The 20759-nt window shown below is 41.5% G+C and overlaps 1 protein-coding gene across 4 annotated transcripts in view; it reads left to right on the top strand.

Moving 5' to 3' along the window:
• Positions 1-6666: 6666 nt before the first annotated feature.
• The window catches only part of Herc2 (HECT and RLD domain containing E3 ubiquitin protein ligase 2), a 184582-nt gene continuing 170489 nt past the window's right edge, over positions 6667-20759 (top strand). For 3 of the 4 annotated variants that reach the window (XM_004872188.4, XM_087210102.1, XM_004872186.4), the window contains exons 1-3: positions 6667-7045; positions 7388-7490; positions 18239-18353. In XM_004872188.4, coding sequence (XP_004872245.2) covers positions 7419-7490; positions 18239-18353 — 187 coding nt within the window. In that variant the 5' untranslated portion in view covers positions 6667-7045; positions 7388-7418. The remainder of the gene's footprint in view (positions 7046-7387; positions 7491-18238; positions 18354-20759) is intronic. The other variant, XM_004872187.4, reaches the window with a different exon arrangement.

Below are 20759 nucleotides of genomic sequence, written 5' to 3'. Positions count from 1 at the left end.
GAGGAGTGAGAAGCTCTCACAATCCACAGTTTTCACCCGAACAGTTACGCGAGGTGAGCAGAGAGTAGGTCGAGTATCTTGCTATGGAAGTCCGTAAGTTCCAGAGGACTAGGTGCAGTGTGTGCAGCCAGCGAGAAGCAGGGACCAAAATCAGATTAAGGATATAAAAAACTTTAAATTTACTCAATTTATTTTTTCTTTTCTTGCCTATGATTTTGGTGTCACATTCAAGATATTATTGCCAAATGTGTCATGAAACTTTCTCTCCATGCTTTTTTTTTTTTCTAAGAGAATTATATTTTTAGCTCTTTGTTTAGGTATTTTTTTTTTTGTTTTGGTACCGGGGATCAAACTCAGGACCTTGGGCTTGCAAGGCAGGCAGCAGCACCACTGGGCTAAATCCCCAGCCCTTGTTTAGGTCTTTGATCAATTTTTAATTTAATTTAATTTATTTTATCTTTGGTACTGGGGATCGAACTCAGATCCTTGCGCCTGCACAGCAGGTGGCAAAACCACTGAGCTAAATCCCCAGCAATTTTTAATTTTTGTATGTGGCATATGGTAAGGGTTCAACTTCATTTCTTTTTTTTTTGGATGACGATAATCAGTTTTCCCAGCACCATACTGTTTTTTTTCATAGAATGCTCTTGGCACCCTTGTGAAAAAGGAACTGAGCATGTGTGTGTTTATTTTTGGTCTATCAAATTCCATCGGTTTCTACAGCCTCCGGGTGTACCACACTGTTTTGTTCACTCCAGTTTTGAAGCAAGCTTTAATGTCAGGAAGTCCTGACATAGGAGATCAGAGTGTGGCAAAGCTGGCTGGGGAAGCAGGCCTATTAATTACCAGATCCTGGAACTCATGCAGAACAGTTCCTGAAGCTGTGGACATGGACTGCTCCTGTGAAATCCAGCAGGTTTTCTTTTTTTTGTTGCTGTTTTTTTTTGGTTTTTTGGCACTGGGGTTCGAACTCAGGCCCTTGTACTCACACTTGCGAGGCAGGCAGTGGCACCACTGAGCTAAATCCCCGGCCCTGTAGGGTTTTCTTTATTAATAAATTTTATTTTATTTTATCCCATTCCCCCCTCAAACCCCTTACCCTCCATGTACAAAAGCTTTGTTTCCATTTTCTCCTTCTATTTTCACTTTTTTTCTTGTCCCTTCCTTCCTTTCTCCCTCCTTCCTCCCTTGTTCCCCTTCCCATTTGAACACTTTCTTTCCATTTCCCAACATCCATTATACATCTCAGTCCTTATTTCCACATTCAGTTTCTCACACCAGAGAATCAATGAGGTATGTAAACGTGCGTGTCTGATTTATTTCACTTAAGAGTATGGTGTCAAAGTCCATCCATTTAACTATAACTCTCTGAAGCTCATCCTTCTTTAGGGAAGAGTATTACTACATTGTATAAAAAACCCACATCTTCTTTATCCACTCATCAGTTGATGGGCATTTGGGATGTTTCCAAGATTTAGCTATTACAAATGGTGCTGCTACAAACATGGGTGCATATATATTGCTGTGGTATGATCCTGTTAATTCTTTCTGGAGGATACCAAGAAGAGGTATAGCTGGATCAAATGGAACCTCTAGTTTTCTTTGGCGGTATCTCCACACTGATTTCCACAGTTGTTGCACCAGTCTGCACTCCCACCAACAATGGAGAAGGGTTCCTTTCTCCTCACACCCCCGCCGGCATTTGTTATTGGTTGATTTCTTGACAGCAGCCATTCTTTCTGGGGTGAGATGGAATCTCAGTGTTGTTTTTATCTGCATCTCTCGAGTGACCAGTAATATTGAACATTTTTTCATATATTCATTTGCCTTTTCTAATTCTTTATCTGAGACGTGTCTATTCATTTCAGATGCCCATTTTTGGACTGGGTCTTTAAATTTGAGGGGTCTGATTTTTTGAGTTCTTTATATATTCTAGAAAATAGTCCTTTATTGGAATAGCTGTTAAAATTTTCTTTCCACTCTGTGGGTTGTCTCTTCACTCTGTTGGTGGTTTCTCTTGCTGTGCAAAAACTTTTTTTTTTTTTTGTACTGGGGCTCGAACTTGGAAACTTGTGCTTTCGAGGCAAGTGCCGGAACCACTGAGCTAAATCCCCAGCCCTGCAAAAGCTTTTTTAATAAGATGGGGTCCCTAGCTGCGAGTTGGTCTGGCACTGGAGCTTTGCTGGCTGGTGGAATGGCTGATGAGGGAGAGAATCCTACATTTGAGGAGGAAAATGAAGAAACTGGAGGAGGTGCTAAAGGTGGACAGGGTAAAAGAAAGAGACTGTTTTCTAAAGTATAGACAATCTGGAGCCAAGCAGATGTCTTCCATTGTGGATCTTCAAATTCCAAAGCCATGGCTGCAAAAGTCACACCCGCCCAAGTACGATGTATGATGTATGGGTTTGGAGATGACCAGAGTCCTTATACTGAGTCAGTGGATATTCTTGAGGACCTTGTCATAGAGTTCATCACTGAAATGACTCACAAGGCAATGTCCTTTGGAAGACAAGGTCGAGTACAAGTCAAAGATATTGTCTTCTTGATTCGAAAGGACCTGAGGAAGTTTGCTAGGGTTAAAGACTTGCTTACTATGGATGAAGAATTGAAATGAGCTAGAAAAGCATTTGATGAAGCAAACTATGGGCCTTGACACCTTGTGTTCTTTCTGAAATGTCATTAACTTCTATGGAAACCATATATAAGTTTATTTTCTGCAGTAATGTCCTGATGTTTAGGCATGTCCATGACAGGAAGAAACACAGTTTTCAGCCTTTATTTTCATGTCTTTGTTTTTAGAGCATTTGATTTGAGCCTTTAATTGCCTGCCTTTATATGACCATACTTGAATTACTTACTAGATTTTAACAACTACATATAAGTTAAAGTACTTTGCAAACCATGCAGTCCCTTTTGACTTTTGACTGTTTGAAGAATAAACTTGTATTATATTTTAGATATATTCATGCCATTATAAGCTGCATGCTAGCTGTTTAATATGTAAAATCTCAAGGGCTTTTTTGACTGACAGCTAAGGAATGTACTCCATGTGTTCTGAAGTTTTTAGACAAGTCATCATTTTGTGTGTAAGGAGATGATACAGGAAACTGCAAGTTTTTATAAGAATGTTTGTCTTAAAAATAATTTGCTACCTTTTTAAGAGATAACTTTTTTTGTTTTTGACAAAATAAGTTTCATGTCAGTGCTTCTGTGTTAAAGCTTTTGTTGATTTAAAAGCCTTTTGCCTTATAACATACTCCAGGTATTTGTTAAGTTTGAGGAGAACTTGTTTCCCCAGATCAAAGATTCTCAATCTAAATGCTCTCAGCAGTAGGAATGGCGATGACTAAAAGGCTAATGGTAAGATAAAGCATTTGGAATAGTGTTATATTAACATATTTGGAAGCACTTGCTCATTGTGGAAATGTGTACTTGATCCAAACCATATGTGGCCAGAGAAACCCCTTTGTGTAGCTCAGAACATGCAGGTTTTGTGTGTACTTAGCTTATTGCATGTAAGTATTGTTGTCTTCAGCTTAAAATAAGGTTTAAAATTACATACAAAGAGATCACTGAATTTTTTTATGGAACTGAACTTTTTGTTGCCACTTCTAAAAACATTACTATAAATCAGTATTGGGAAAATTTTAATTTCTTAATCTATTGATACAAGGAATAAAGTATGAAAATTTAAACAGAAAAAAAAAAAAGATGAGGTCCCAGTTGTTGATTGTAGTATTTCCCCTGTGGTCTGGGTTTTGTTCATGAAGTCTTTGCCTACTCCTATGTCCTCAAGCGTTTCCACCTATTCTCTCTTCCAGTAGATTTGGTGTTTCTGTTTCAATATTTAGATCTTTGATCTATTTCGATTTTAGGTCAGTGTGTGGTGAAAGACATGGGTCTAGTTTCAATCTCCAGCAGGTTTCCAACTGGATGGGCTAGATCTGACTCAGGCTGAGGCAAGGGATCCCAGCACCGCCTCTCAGGACCCGTACATAGTTTTCATGGGCTTCCTCAGGGATTTGGACAGCATAAAAGGACACAGATGCCTGGTGATTTTCCTCACAATAGCCCACCCTGTTTTCTGCAGGGGATTCTTTCATCTTGCTTTTTCCACTTTTATTCAGCCCAAGCTTGCTCTGCAGAGCCAGTTTCTCTCTCACCCTTCACTTTTACTTTTTCAAATAAACTGTCACTGCTTCTTGCTCATTTTGTTCAACTCTTGCTTGAGACGAGAACCTGGAATCTAACTCCAGAAGAAGAGGAGAGCAACCCAGAATCCGGTGATGTTTAATTGGTGAGCTACTTTTAGAAGGAGCTACTTGATGATAACATGGCATAGATTCCAGTAATAGTACAACTCCTCCATCTTTGTACTTCCTTTTTTTTTTTTTGGTACCGGGGCTCAAACTCCGGCCCTTGAGCTTGCAAGGTGTACTTCCTTTCAATACTGTTTGGTTTGGATGGAGGTTTTTGTAGATATGCATTATCAGTTCCCTTTTATGACTAGTTTCCTGAGAGTTTCTTTTTTTTTTTTTTGGTACCAGGTATTAAACTTGGGACCTTGTGCTTTTGAGGCAGGCGCCGGAACCACTGAGCTAAATCCCTGGCCCTCTGAGAGTTTTATAATGAATAGACCTTGGAACTTGTCAAAAGAATTTCTGCATCTATTGAGATGATCATGTGATGAGTTATACTTAACTTTCAATGCTGAGCTTTGAAATTTTTTTATTTTTGTGCTGGGGATTGAACTCGGGTCCTTGTGCTTGCAAGGCTAACTTTGAAATCTTAAGATAACCCCCACTTAGATATGAGGTATTATCCTTTCTGTAGGTTGTTGGAATCCATTTGTTCAAAGTTGACTAACAAGTTTTGCACTTAAGGTCATGGGAGTATGAAGGGCCTGAAGTTTTCTTGTAATGTCTTTTTCTGGTTTTGGCTTATAGAATGAGAATGTTCATTTCTCATCAATTTTCTGGAGGAATGTGTATAGGATTGCTGTTATTTCTTTATGAGATAGTTGGTAGAACCAGAACTACCAATGGAACACTGTGGGCCTACAGATTTCTTTGAAAAGCGTGGGTTTTTTGTTGTTGTTGTTTGTTTGTTGGTTCATTTTTCTTTGGTGCTGATAATTGAAGCCACAGTGAATTCAAGTTCGTTAATAAATATAGGCTGGCTCAGCATATCTATTTCTTTTCTTTTTTCTTTTTTTGAGGCAGGGTCTCACTCTGTAGTTCAGGCTGGCCTCAAACTCACAGTGATCCTCCTGCCTCAGCCTCTGGAGTGCTGGGACTACAGGTGTGCGCCACCACACTCAGCACAGCCTATCTATTTAAGTGAATTTTGGTAGTATGTGCTTTTTAAAGCAGTGAAAGTTCATATAAATTGACAAATTTATCTAGATAGACTTGTTCCTGGTATTCCCTTACTACACTTTTTTTTTTGGTACTGGGGATCGAACTTGGGACCTTGCGCTTGCGAAGCAGTCGGCAGAACCACTGAGCTAAATCCCCGGCCCCTCTTACTATACTTTTGAAGTCTGTGAGGCTTTTGTTTGTTTGTTTCTTACCGGGACTGGGGAGTGAATCCAACACCTTCTCAGTAAGGTACATTGCCAGCCCTTTTTTCTTTTTTGGCATAGGGTCTCATTAAATTTCCCAGCTTTGACTTGAACTTGTGATCCTCCTGCTTCAGCTCCTGAGGTATGTGCACCATCATGGCCGGTCCTGTGGGGTCTTTAGTGGTATCTTTACTTGCTTGCCCGTTGGTAATTTTGTCTGCCTTGTTAAAGATTTATAAACTTAAAAAAAATTTATTTTCAAAGGACCAGTTTTCAGTTACATAAATTTTTGTCTGTTGTTTTTGATTTCCTCCATTTTTTTTTGGGGGGACCGGGGATCAAACTCAGGACTTTGCGTTTGGGGGGCAGGCAGCGGAACCACTGAGCTAAATCCCCAGTCCTCAAGTTCCTGCTTTATTACTGTACTTCCTTGTCTCTGTTTGGTTTGAGTGAGTTTTGTGCTTTTTTCTCCCCCTAGTATCTTAAAATGGAAGCCTAGATTGCTGACATTAGACCTTTCTTCTTTTGTAATGCAATGTAAGCAGTTAATGCTATAAATGTCACTTTACTACTTCAGTACAACTTTTGATACATTGTTTTGAAACAGGCCAGGTGCATGTTAAGCAAGCAGTTTGTCTTTGAGTTACACTCCAGCTCTCGTGCATTAACATATTCAATTTAAAATATTTTCTATCTTCTTGAGTTTTCTTCTATGATCCATGAATTATTTAGACGTGCAGTGTTTACTTCCCAAGTGTCTGAAGATTGGCCTGTTATCACTTATCGATTTATAGTTTAATTCAGCAGAGAACATACTTTGATTTCAGTTGCTTTAAGCTATTAAAACTTTGTTCTATGATCACTGGTTCTGGGTTCACGGAGGCCAGGAGGCAGGCCTCTCCCGCACCTGCTGTTGCGCCGTTGACCTAGTGGCTCCGGAGCTCGGCGGAACGCGAGCCGGAGCAGCCGGGACGGGAGAGTTCCCTGGGGCCCGGGACAGCCAGACCGGAGGAGGTGCGCGCGCGCGTGTACGTGGGTGCCCCGGAAGTCCCGCCTTCCGGCGCCTGCGATTGGTCGTGGCCACAGCCGAGGGTCTGCGAGCAAACGGGGAGCCGGGGAGAAGGGAGCGGGCGAGCGAGCGTGGAGGGGCGGTGGAAGCACCCCTCAGTCCTGTTAGCTGCCCGCGGCACCGCCTCGCTGCGATTGGCTGGGCGCGGGGCGCAGGCGCGCGTCAGCGGCTCTCGGCGGGGCTGCGCGGCGTCCTGAGTGCCGGCGGAAGTCGGGCTGTGGGAGCGGAGCCGCGCCGGAGGAGGCGGTCGGCGCCACAGGCCCGATCGCGGTGCTCAGCGGCGGGCGGTGCCGGGCGACCCGGGCCTGCGGGCCGACGCCGTGTGGCCTCGGCGCTTCTCGTCTCCGGGTGATTATTTTGTGGATTTTTCTGCCGACGTACTTTGTCTCATTTGCTTCACACCCCGCGTCCTGGTACGGAGTCCCGCGGCAGGTGCCTGCCGGTGTCGCCGGTCGTTAAGGATGGGCCTGTGGTGGGGCGTTTGTGCGTCTTTCGGGTTGAAGGGAGGGGAGACATTGTGCGGTGGTCCCTGACCATCCATTCTCAAGGTCTCGCCTTCGAATTTCAAAGCCTGGCGAATCCCACCGTATTGGACACAGGCTTTTCCTCTGTCCTCGCTCTCCATCTTTTCTCTCCTCTCTTGCTCCCCCCCCCCCTTGGCTCCCCTTTCCCCTCTGCGGCATTAAGCCTTGCGGGAAGGTCTTTGTGAATGTTCAAAACGCTTGAGGTCTTCAGCGTTTCTGTTTTACTTGCAGGCCTGACAGTTGGGAGGCACCTGCAGGAAAGATGCCCTCTGAATCCTTCTGTTTGGCTGCCCAGGCTCGACTTGACTCCAAATGGCTGAAAACAGATATACAGGTGGGGTCTGTCATGCTTTTACTTTGGTGTGTCCCTGCTTCTGCCCTTAAGGTTTCTCCTGTAGGCTTCGTGGAGGATAGGCAAGGGGACATTGGGTCTTGTCATAGTTGGGTTTTTTTTGTTCGTTTGTTTGTTTTGGTACTGGGGATCGAACTGGGGATCTTGCGCTTGGCAGGGAGGCGGCAGAACCACTGAGCTAAATCCCCGGCCCTGGATCTCGTCATATTAGAGAAGTAGCTTTATTTCCTATATCTTAAAATGTGTTTATGTGGATTGTGTGTGTGTGTGAGTGCATTTTAATTATCATTCTTTGTAAGTGCAAGAAACGAGATCTTATGCACAGTTTATCCCTGTTTATTACTGTTTAAATCTCTATCAGTCTTAACTGTCTTGGTGACTGTTCTCTGTTATTGATAGTTGTTGAGATGTTCTGTTATCCACGTGGGGAATAAGAAGTGAGATTAACATGCCTGGAGAAGCTCATTTTATAGGATCTTGTGTCTTTTTGTAAATACTTTTTTTTTTTGGTACCGGGGTCGAGCTCCCGGTCCTCGCGTTTGAGCACTCTTGTGTCTTTTTGGAGAGACAAGAGTTACTGTAATTCAGTCGAGCTGTTTGTCTTATATTTATGATTGGCCTTATTAAGAGAAGTGCTCAGATATTCATATTAGAAACATGACCAAACAATATTGGCCTTAGACTAATGTTTGATTTAGTAAGATAATTGCAGGGCCCGGGATTTAGCTCAGTGGTTTTGCCGCCTGCTGCACAAGTGCAAGGACCCAAGTTCGATCCCTGGTACCAAAAAAAAAAAAAAGATAATTGTAACCTTGTCAGGAAATCATCAAATAAATAATAACAACAACATTTCTGTAGGTGATTCTTTACCCCTAAGCTAGTTTTGTTTGTGAATGGTGTGGAAAAACTACTTTTTGAATTTGATCGTATCACCAGAAGTCTCTGAAATATTTTATAGTACATATGTGGTTCTGTCTTCCCCGAGGTTAATCATTATAAATACTTGTTTTGTAATCTAACTTTTATGTTAGTCTTATATACTTTTATTTTAAAACATTTTATTTATTTATTTATTCTTTTGGTACCAGGGATTGAACTCAGGAGCTTGTGCTTATGAGGCAGGTGTGGTGCCACTGAGCTATATCCCCAGCCCTATTTATTTATTTAGTTTTGGTATTGGAGATCAAACTCAGGATCATTCGCTCGCAAGGCAGGCGCAGCACCACTGAGCTAAATCCCTGGCTTATATACTTTTATGACTGTTCATCAGAAGTCTTGTGGTCTGTAAGCAGCAGTTGATCCTAGATATGTGAAGTGAAGTGTTACTGCCTCTTCCTAATTGTTTCTTCCCTTTTAAACTGACATTGTCAGTAGAGATAAGAGCCAAGTATATAGAACTGTTGTGGAAGATGGGATTGTTTTTAACAGTGTAGTGGTATAGATAAGACTACAGGAGATTGGGTCAGGAATTAGTAAGTAGTTATTACTCCAGTGTCTAACAGCATTTGGCCCTTCTTGGGCGTTTTGAACATTACTCAGAAGTCTTCTAAACACCATTTAGGAATAAGTGCAGAGATTAGGTTTTGGATGGTATACCAGTGGAGAAATGTGCTATGGGTATTGTAGGTATTTAGTGTGGAAAAAGTGATTGTTGACCTTAGTTTTATATCGTTTCTCTAGTGTTGCTTATTAAATGTGAGGAACGGGTTTTGTTTTATCCAAAGAAATTAGTCATAGTTTTCACTTTTTGAGGTCCTTCTTGCAGACATACATTGAGGATGAAAACCTTGTGCTGACACACTTTATCTTGTTAGGGTTGGCTCTCCCACCTGGAGTGCAGAGCACCCTACATAGGGAGTTTGTATTGGAAACAATTGACATCTGGTTAATGAATAATAGTGGGAAAACATGTATGTGTAGAAAGATATTTCATAGAATTTAGCAACTCTTCAACAAGCTATTTTTGTTTGAAATGCTCAAGATTTTAAGTAACTTTTAGAAAGGAAAAGTTTTAGGAAAGTGAAAGTTTTCAATGTGTTTATTATAAACACTCTTCCGTAACTTCTTGATTGACTACATGTTAAGATGTAGCAACCTAGCTGTATTTGTTTTTTTTTTTTTTTTTTTTTTTTGAGACAGGGTCTATGTAGCTCAAACTGGTGTTGAACTGCTATATAGCCTGGGCTGGCCTCAAACTCACAGTGATCTTGCCTTAGCCTGCCAGGTGCTGGGATTACAGGTGTGCGTCACCATGCCCAGCCGAAGATGCACCAACCTAGCTCCCTGCAACCAGTAGCTTCTAATGGAGTGCCCATTGTATGCTGGGCATCTGTCCGGATTTTACATATGTAACACTTAATTTTTCAGTGCTCTTTTCTGATTGTTGTGTGGAGTCCTTTGAATCACCATGTTTTCCTTCACTGCGCTTTTGAAAAGGTGATAAAATACAGAGCTCAGAGTGTTAGTCTCATCATTATTTTTGTACAGGAAAAGTCCTATCTGATAGGATGGTGTTTTTTTAGTGAACCAAAAAGGAACATAGGAACTATAAAAAAAATAGTACATGATGGGCATGTTTTTCTTTTTGTTTTGGTTCTGGGGATCGAACTCAGGACCTTGCTCTTGCCAGGCAGGTGTGGCACCACTGAGCTAAATCCCCGGCCCGTTGGGCATGTTTTCAATCCTAGCTACCTGGGAAGTTTAGGCAGGAGGATGCAAGTTTGAGTTCAGATTGGGAAACTTAGTCTCAAAAATAAAAAGGATGGGATGTAGTTTAGTGCTTCATAAGTTCAATTCCCAGGCAGAAAAAAAAAAAAAAGGAATTTTTTTCTTTCTCCATGTAAAGAAAAAAAAGTACATGATTCCCTAAAAGCTTTTTATTCTTAAAACATTGGTACGTTTATTTGCCCATCTTGATGCAAGAATAAGGGCATATCTTTGAGTGTGGGTCCAGAATGAGAGTAGTTACTGTCCTGCTTTTTCTTCCATAAGCTACACTTACATGAATTTTCTGCAGTTTTTATTTTTAGGTTCTTTGAAGTGGCACCTGAAATTAGATATGCACAAAGCAATTTTTAAAACTTTTTAATTTTGAAATGACAGTAGACTCAGAGGAAGTTGCAAAAAAAGTAGAAAGATCACTTTGTACCCTTACAAGACTCTCCCAAGTGGTTACACGTTATGTAACTATGGTACCATACCCAAACTAGTAGACTGACATTGGTCTGATTTGTACACCGATTTGCACACCATCCTGTGCCCATTCTGTCCTATGTGTCTACTCAGATAACCACCACAGTTGAACATGACGGTGTCATCCCCAGAATAACCCCTGGTACCCCCTCTGTGTCACACCCACTCCACCTGCTGCCGTCTCTAACCCTGGCAACCACTGATCTGGCCTCCATCTGTATACTTTTGTTATTTCAGGTTATCTTATGGTATGTGGCCTTAGAGTAGCTTTGTTCAGTTGGCATAGTGTCAATGAGTTCCCGAAAAGTTGTGTATATCAGTAGTTAAACTCAAGACCATTTATTTTTCTAATATTCGGTTTAAAATGATTAAAAGTAAACTTTTAAGTCGGGCATGGTGGGGCATTCCTATAATCCCAGCATTCTGGGAGGCTGAAGCAGGAGGATTAAAAGTTTAAACCAGGGCCAGGGATTTAGCTCAGTGGTTCCGCTGCCTGCCTCAAAAGTGCAAGGTCCTGAGTTCGATCTCTGGATCCAAAAACAAACAAACAAAATTTTAAACCAAAGCTGGGCAATTTTGTAATTTAAGACCCTGTCGCAGAGTTTTGGAATAAAAAATAAAAAAGGACTGGGATGTAGCTCAGTGTGAAGGCCTTAGATTCAATCCCAAGTACTGCAGAGAGCAAACTTTTAGAATTTATTGAATGTAAATTTAGAATTTATTGAATGTAAATATTGTTACTTTGTGCTTAGAAACATCGGTAGATTAAAAAGTGTAAACATAAACATGGAGGTTCGTTCTAGGGGTTTTGACTGATCTAGATGATTGATGACAAGTGGAAGTAAAAATATGGTAAATGTAAATAACTTAATTGATGATTTTAGGGTTACATTCTAAGAAGTGCTCTTTATGTCTAATGTCCAAAGATAGCTTCCTTAGTAGAAAAATTTTTGTTTACAAAATTAAAAGAGATAAAGAGTGCAGGGCTGGAGATTTAGCTCAGTGGTTCTGCCACCTGCCTCGAAAGTGCAAGGTCCTGAGTCCAATCCCTGGGTGCGCGCGCACACACACACACACACACACACACACACAGTAATTAAAAAAAGAGATAAAGAGTTTGTAGTCTGGTATATGAAACTTTTCAGGTTAATTCAAAGCATTATAATAGCATTGTTAGTTTGGATGTTCCTTTGCAGATATTAATAAATTCTTCAAATGGAAACTTGACTCTACTGTTTCAATTTAAGGAGCAAATCCAAAAGACAGAATGTCTCACTGTGCTTTTCCAGTAGTAATTATATCTGTCCAACTGAAGCCATTTTCAGCATCAGACTTTAGTAGAGAATGGAATAGGAATGACAAGAAAAGCAATATATAGTTTTGCATAACCTCTGTCTTATCTAAGTTATCTACGACCTGGGGTTTAGCTCAGTGGTGCCTCGGCCTGCCTCGAAAGCTCAAGGTCCTGAGTTTGATCCCTGGTACTCCCCCCCACCCCCGAAAAGTTAGATAATTAACTTTCTTTTGGTTTTTGAGACAAGGTCTCACTCTGTAGTCCAGGCTGGCCTTGAACTCGTGGTGATCTTCCTGCCTCAGCCTTGGGAGTGCTGGGAATACAGGTGTGTGCCACCACGTCTAGCTGTATTTTTTGTTTGTTTGTTTGTTTGTTTTTTGATGCTGGAGATCAAACTCAGGACCTCGTGTTTTCCAGGCCAATGTTGTGCCACTGAGCTACATCCCCAGCCTCACTAGCTGTGATGAATGACTTAATTGTCATGACTTTCATGTTTGTAGGACAGTTTGCTCACTTTTTTATTTTTTGTTTTGTATCTTTCATATATTCGTAGATTAAAATTTATGTTTTTTTGGTCTTTATTTTGGTACAGGGAATCAAACTCAGGTACTTGTGCTTGTGGGGCATGTGGCGGCACCACTGAGCTAAATCCCCAGCCCTTGTTAGTCTTTTTATCTTTTAGCTTTTTTTACTTAAAAAAAAACCTTAATAATTACAAAGGAAAGGAAGTGAGTTTACTGCCAGACTTTCACGACAAAGTCTGCAGGAGAAAACTGAGTAACATATATTTTTTTTTTGTTACCGGGGATTGAACTCGGGTCCTTGCGCTTGCACAGCAGGCGGCAAAACCACTGAGCTAAATCCCCAGCCCCTGAGTAACATATTTAAGGCAACCAAGAGAAAAAAAAATGAGCCAAGGATTTTATGTACCAACAAAACTGACTTTTCAGGTAAAAAGAACACACACGTATCAGTGAGCAGTAACACAGGAAATACTGTTCACATAAACCCTTTCTGAATAGTTGAGTAGAGAAAGATCTTTAGATACCTGGGTGGCTGTCAATCCACACAGGACTAGTGGTAGTCATTGCACCCACAGTTAGGGGTAAATCTCAAGACAACGACGACGGTGTCTGTCTAAGGGGAGAGCTCAGAACACGATGCCACCCCTGTGTGCTCAGACATTGTAGATTAGGGTGTGACTGTTCTGCAGTGTCTAATCTGTTAATCCCATCTCCCAAAGTTTTCACTTTAGTAGTTTTCATTTTTGAGGCTCAGTTTGGATCCTTTTTATATCTTGTTTTACTGCTTAGCAGATTCATGCTTTCTTCTGTTTGAGACATAGGTGTAAGACCTAGGGCCTTACCAAATGCTCCAAGGAGCTGACTGCAGCGAAGAACACCTGGGAAGGAACACACCGGACAAGTTGGAAAGTAAAACAGACCTTTATTAGTCTGGCCAGATGGCACTCCCAAAGCAAAGTAGCTTAGAGAGGCAACTGGCTCAGAGTCCGAGGCTGTTTTTATAGGGGGTTGCAGGGGAAGTTAGCAAGCAGAACTTACAGAAAAGAGAAAAAAAATGTTGATGGTCAAAAGATGTTTGCAGATTGTCTTATAGATAGCTGTGTCCGGAACATCGGTTTTGAACAAACAAGGAGATGGGTAATTCACTTAGGAACTCTATGTTACAGACTTTATCTTGTGTCCCAGAACTAACAAGCGTCTTTAACCATTAACTCACATTCAATCACATTTGGGGCTAGGGGAGTTTTATGATTACAAAGTTATGCAGTCCCACATAGGGTTTGTATTAATAGAGATTTTAATGTCTGCAAATCCCATCCCCTCTGTCACTTCTGGGTCTTTTTCTGATGGATTTTATCGTTTCTATTAATATCTCTGTCAGGCTGGGGATTTAGCTTGGTGGTTCCAGCACCTGCCTCGAAAGCGCAAGGTCCCGAGATCGATGCCCAGTACCAAAACCGCCCCCCAAAACAAATATCTGTCCATGGGACATGTTTGTGTGTCAGTATTTGATCAACTGATGGAAATTATAAATGTTATGTTATTTTGTGCTGCCTTTATTATTTTTAATGATATTGTGCTGCTGGAGATTGAACCCAGGGCCTCCTGCATGCTAGGTGAATATTCTATCATTGTGCTGTAACCCCAGGCCCCTGTTTTGTTCTTTTTAGAGCATTGCTTTTGTTCTGTGTGCATGCAGATTACTTGAAATCAATTCGATCTTTTTTAAGCTTGATCCTAAGGCACATGTGGGCTGATTCACACAGCCTTTGCCCTTGGGCTAATTTATTCCCACTGCTAATGCCGTACTTTTCTCTCCCTTAAGCTTGGGGTGAGGCTCCAGCTGTGTCCATGAGTTGCTTACTTGAGTTCACACCTCGTTTCCACCTTTGGGTCATTCTTTCCTAGGAGATCTCAATGGTGTGTGTACCTGCAGACATCCAGTCTTTGCTTTGTGAAAAAGGATTCCTTGTTGCCCACACAGCTTTTGCCCTTCCCTCTTCCCTCCCAGCACAACCCAGGTGATACAAGAATAGACTGTAGTAATCATTCTTGTTTCCTTGTAAACTCAGCTTCCTCCTTGACTTAGTGTTTAAAATCTTTCAGTGCTTCATTTTTGCCTTCCGTTCTCTCTTTTTAAAATTAATAACTTTTCTGAGTGCAAGTGTTTCTCGACCTAGACTGCCTCCCAGAACACTGATGTGTGAGAGCAGTCAGTGTGAGGCAGGCGTAGATTGCAGCGGGGGCTGAGGGTTGTGGTCCTCCGACTCTCCAAGGGTGTCGGTATCTCCTCCAGGCCGTCATCTACAGCCCCTTTGGCATGCCTCTCAGGTTTCAGTCTCTGGCCTTGAATGTTCTGCTAAGATCTGGATTGATATTTACTGTTTGTAGATGGGGAAGACCTCATGTTTATGTTCATACATTTTTTAACCTTCCTTGAAAATACCTGTGATAATTAACATACAAAGCAAAGATCTACTTTGGCTCAGTTTTGGAGTTTCCAGTCCTTGTGGATTGGCCCCATTGCTTTGGGCCTGTGGCAAGGCAGCACAGTATGGTGGGAGAATGTGGTAGAGTAGAACCATTCAGCTCCTCAGCCAGGAAGCAGAAGGGAAAGGGAAAGAAGGCTCTCATAGTCCCTTCCAGTGTTGTGCCCAGATCGCGAGGTCCCCAAAGACCACCAAGGAACCAATTCCGATGCAAACACACGAGGGTCGTTTATTCAAGCTCGAGCAGGGACTCTCAACTGTCACTGACGCAGCTGGTCAAGATTGAGAGCCCTGACTCTAAAACACCAGGGGTTTTTATAGAGGTTACAGCAAGGCGCGGGGTTTCGAAAAGGGCGCGGGGTTTCAAATCACACGCAAATCACACGATTGGCTAGCATTTAGCAAGTTTTGAAAGTTTAAACCTAATTGGCTGGGCCTTGCGTGCTGAACTGCAAATGGCTGCTCAAGTCATCGAGAAGAACATCTGGGATAAGGTATTGGGGTAACTACTGATTAGCTGTTGCAGGCCATCGAGAAGAGCATCTGGGACATTGAGGCAGCTACCGATTAGCTGTTGCTAGGCTAGTTGCTAGGGGACCGCTGGACATTATCACAGGCAGGTGGCCAAAGTGCATCTTGTGGTTTTTCTCGGAACTAGAATTTATGTCCAGGCCACCTTTACTCTAAAATGGGGCCAAAACTTTAAAATGGAGTCACTCAGGTCTCACACCAGGAGTGGGCATATCTCTAGTGACTTAAGGGCCTTCCGCCATGCCCTGTCTTCTGAAGAATTCACCACCTGGGGACTTTAGCACATGGATTTTGGGTGACACAGAAATCTCGGTGGTTAAAACTGAATGAAGTCTCGTTCCTGTTCTGCTCCCCCCATCTGATCTGACCCATTGGATCTGGAATAACCATGAGTACTTTCCCTGCCTTGGTCTCATATTCCTTCTTGATTCTTGCTAGTGGCCTCCTAATTCATTTTGTTCCTAGTTTCTCCCTGTGTCTACCTCCATTGGATTAGTCTTTAAGGCATGGATCATGGATTCTCTTGAGTGCTGAAGGTAGTATGTAATTCCTGGAGCATGGCATTTGTAAGTGATTCGGTCTGGCCACTGTGTGCCTCTGCTGTCTTTGATACCTTAGTGGGGAATGGATTGAACCCCAGTGGCTGATCTTGACTACCCTCCTTTTGCCATTCCGTTCCCTCAATCCTCAGTGACTACAGGTCACTTTTTAGGAAAAATACACCTCTCCTGTGCCAGTTGGTACTTTTACCGAGAATCATATGTTTTGGTTTCAAGTTTTCCTTAGCAATGTGAACAGATAGAATAAGAGTGCTGAGGGAAAGCTGTTGCTTCTATGGAAACTGAGTTGGCAGAGAATTGGTTTTCTGCTGCTACATAACAAGTTACTAATCTCAAACTTGGCAGCTTGAAACAGCAAACACACTTTTGTAGTTTCCACGGGTCAGGACTCTGGGTATGGCCTAGCTCAGCTCTCTGTGTCAATTGTCACCAGACTATCGCAGAGGTGTTTGGTAGTCTGTGTCTTCATCTAGGGCTTGGGGACCTTGCTGGCAGAGCTGGTTCTTTGTGGTTGGAGTTCTGAGGTCCTGCGCTTTTAGAGGCTGCTCCTCCACCGGCAGTCCATAGCCCAGCCACTTGTTTTTTTCTGGCCCTGTCAACATCTCTATAGCATAGCCCAGACCCTCTTTAAAGGGCTTTTACCTGAGCAGTCCCGGGGATAACCTTTCTTTTGATTAATTAGAAAGCCACCTTAATTGCCTGTGTGCAGCCCTTTTGCCTTGTCATAGGTCAAGCAACATGTGCTCATGGGTGTGACGGTTCATTCTGTTTACAGGTTCCATCCACACCTGGGGAGAGGGAGTAACTCTGGGTGGGTGTGTATACCCCAGGGGGCTAGACTGTTGGGCACCCTTTTAGCCTTTTACTGTTTTGGCTACCATAAATAATTTGGATAAAAGTGGGCTCCAGGACTAGGGATTTAGCTCAGTGGCACAACTCCTGCCTGGCAGCGCAAGATCCTGAGTTTGATCCCCGGTACAAAAAAAAATGGACACTAAAGATTTACTTGCACAGCCAGGGCCATTAGTACATGTCTTTAACCCCAGCTTGGAAGGAAGATTGAGAGTTTGAGGCCAGCCTGAGCAACCCAGGGAGACAACTCCTCAAAAGAGAAAAAAATCCAAAGATTTACTGGTACAAGTTAGGATTAGAGAAAGTCTTTAGAAGATGTCTGCAACTGAGATTGGCATAAAATGCCCTTCAATTCTTGCTCCATTAAAAAAATTAAAATTTTTTTTTTTACTAGTACATGTTTGCATCATGATCACATTCATCGCTTATGCCATTTTTTTTTTTTTTTTTTTTTTTTGCTACCCGGGATCGAACTCGGGACCTTGCACTTGTGAGGCAGGCGTGGGGACCACTGAGCTAAATCCCTGGCCCCGCTTACGACATTTTAAAGAACCAGGAGTTAAGGGCATTTCACCAGGCTGGTGTCTGCCAGAATGGTGACCAGGAAAGGCCAATGAGTAAACACGTGTTGTTCATGATTTAAAAGTTTGTGTTGTAGAAGATGGCTTTACTTGAAACTGAAGTTTTCAGAATGGATCCCTGCTCCAGTTTTTTTTTTTTTTAACTACATAATGAGACCCTTTCTCAAAAAACAAAAAACAAAACAAAAGAGTATGTTGCACTAATGATGTATAGTTAAGTCCTTTCCTTTCTAATATACATAGGTTAATTTGCTTGTTACTGTTGTAGTTTTGCTGTTTTGTGAAGTAACTTTAATATTTGAAGGTGGAAACATGCTTTAGAAGCAGAGATATCTAAGATATCCTCAGCAGTATTGTTTTCATTGGTCCCCACTGCCTTCCCCTATGTCCCCTCTGTGTTTCCCCGTAGGTAATTATTATTACCCATTTTTGGTTTATGTTTTCAGAGCATGTACATGCATGTGTCTTTTTTCTTGTCTTACACAAAAGTTAGTATAACATAGCAAATACACTGTTATGCACCCTATTATATTTGTTGGATGATTTTCATTATTTATTTTTGAATAAATTGTTAAATATGTAAATCATTGATTTATTACTGAGTAATTGAATAAAACGAGTAGATGACACCCCTTACCATATCTTTCCTTAAGATTTGTAATGTGAACGTGAACACTTTGTAAATTTACCTTGTTTATCATTGCCAGCTTGCGTTCATGAGAGATGGGCTCTGTGGTCTGTGGAATGAAATGGTTAAAGATGGAGAAATTGTATATACTGGGTCAGAATTAAGTCAGAATGGAGAGCTCCCTCCTAGAAAAGGTAAGTACCTTTAACTAGTGTTTTCTGTTTTTAAAAGACCATTATTAATTGCATTTTTCAGAAATTGTGTAAGAGGAACAGGAGCATTTGATCATACCTTTTTCACTCTGGTGATTGTTGTGTAAAATGTTAATGTTTCAGGCTGCCTGGATTTCACTGTTTATGTAAATTGAGGGCGTCTTCCTTGCAGAGCCCCTCCCTGCTCTTCTGCTGGTTTCTTGTGGTATTTACTTTGCAGTTTATAGGAAGTTGTTATTATTTGCTTATATAAGTTTTTTTTTGGTGGTGGGGGGGATCGAACTCGGGTCCTTGCGCTTGCGCAGCAGGCTGCTTATATAAGTTTTAAAATAGATCTTACCTTGACTATGGATATTGATTGTTACAAGATTTAGTGGAAATTATTTCTGATATTTTTCCTATACAGCTCTCATTTGGGAGTGCATAAAAGATTTTGGAAGCCTTTGGCTGCAAGGAAATACCAGTGTGTAGTCCTGTTTAGGCCTCTTATGAAATCTCAACGAGACTTTGGATCATTTGGTTGCTCTTAACTTTGGCTGCAGGTCAGGCGTACCATTGAAGGTGTAAAACAAAACAGACAACTGTGCCCATTCCAAGCTTGTTGAATTTGAAACCCTCAGTTGAGACTCACTGCTAAGTTTATTGGTGCCACTACTTGAAAGTCATTAAGGTAGATAAAGCTATTAAAAAAAGTCTTTTTCTATTTGTGGAATGAATTGGAATAGAGTCCACTTGAAAATACATAGGAAAAAGCATTATAGTACATCTTTTCAGTTACAACACTTAGCAAAATTAGCTATTTCTTTTGATGTTCATTTGAAAATTTCCACACACACACAGAGTAGCTGAAAGACAGGGTGAGTGTTGGTACATCCTCTCCTAGGTCCTGCCACCCAGTGTGTATAGAAGGGCTCTTGGCTGGGCCACTTTCTGCTTCCTTAGATGCTTCATGCATATTGGTAATTAGAGTTTGATGTTAGCTTTTTTGTCTCCCACGCAAAATTTATACATAATGAGATGTGTATATCTGGATATATATATCTATACATATATATCTGTATATATTTCTGCATGTATATATATCTGTATATATCTGACTACATATATATATATATTTTTTTTTTTTTTTTTTTTTTGAGGCAAGGCCTTCTAGGCTCAGGAATCCTCCTATCTGCCTCCTGAGTAGCTGGGACTATAGATGTATGCCACTATGTACAACTAGAATGCATATATTTAAGTTTAACATTCCATACATTTTTTTAACATTCCATAAGTTTTGACAAAGGAAACCTGTGTAATCTTAACCTTTATCAACACTACTCTTGCCCAGAAAGTTCTCTCAGCCTCTTTGCAGTCCTTTGCTAGACCTGCTGCCCAGAGACAACCACTGGTTGATGATCTTCCTCTACTGTTGGTAATTTTAAAAAAATGTTTTTTTAAAATTTAATTAATTAATTAATTAATTTATTTTTGGTGCCAGAGATCGAACTCAGGTCCTTGTGCTTGCAAGGCAGGTGGCGGAACCACTGAGCTAAATCCCTGGCCCATTTTTTAAAGCTTTTTGAGACAAGGTCTCACTGTGTAGTTCAGGCTGGCCTTGAACTCACTTGAGTAGCCCAGCCTGGCCTTGAACTTGTGATGATCCTCTTGCCTTAGCCTCCTGAGTGCTGGGATTACATGTGCCACCATGCCTGGCTTCCCAGTTCTTCCCATATTTATTTTGAGATAGAGTCTTGGTAAGTTGCCCAGGGTAGGCTGTAACTTTCAGCCTACCTCAGCCTCAGAGAGTGCTGGGATTATAGGTGTGTACCATGGTGCCTGGCTGTCTTTTAGTTTTTATTTTTGGTGTTTTGAGACAGGGTCTTGTTTTGTAGTCCAGGTTGGCTGTGAACTCACTATGTAGCTGGCTTCAAACTTGTGGTGATTCTCCTGCCTCAGCCTCCTGAGTGCTGGGATTATAGGTCCTGGCCCTGTCTTTTAGTTTTTATTTATTATTTATTTTTTATTTTTGGTACCGGGGATTGAACTCAGGGCCTTATGCTTGTGAGGCAGGTGTGGTGCCACTGAGCTAAATCCCTGGCCCCTTTTACTTTTTAAAGTGAATGTTTTGTATGAACATCTTATTCTGTTGTTTGTATTTATGATTTTGAGGAGAAATACAGGAAAGAGCAGGATTTAAAGAAAAGAAAGTTAGAGCTGAAGGTGTAGCTTGTTGGTAGACTGCTTGCCTAGTGGCTTGGGACCCTGAGTTCAATCTCTATAGTAGGAGTGGTGTGGAGGGATGGGGCAGTTAGGAGGGAACTAAGATATACTTATTTTTCATTATTGTTTGAAGTTTGTCTTTTTTTGAAGAATTTAAGTATCATGAACTGTTTCATTTATAGTAAA

Source organism: Heterocephalus glaber, unplaced genomic scaffold (assembly GCF_053883595.1).
Source record: "Heterocephalus glaber isolate CG9 unplaced genomic scaffold, H.glaber_assembly_v1.0 deba00001111, whole genome shotgun sequence".
Taxonomy (NCBI): Eukaryota; Metazoa; Chordata; class Mammalia; order Rodentia; family Bathyergidae; genus Heterocephalus; species Heterocephalus glaber.
This window is presented reverse-complemented; position numbering and strand designations above follow the sequence as displayed.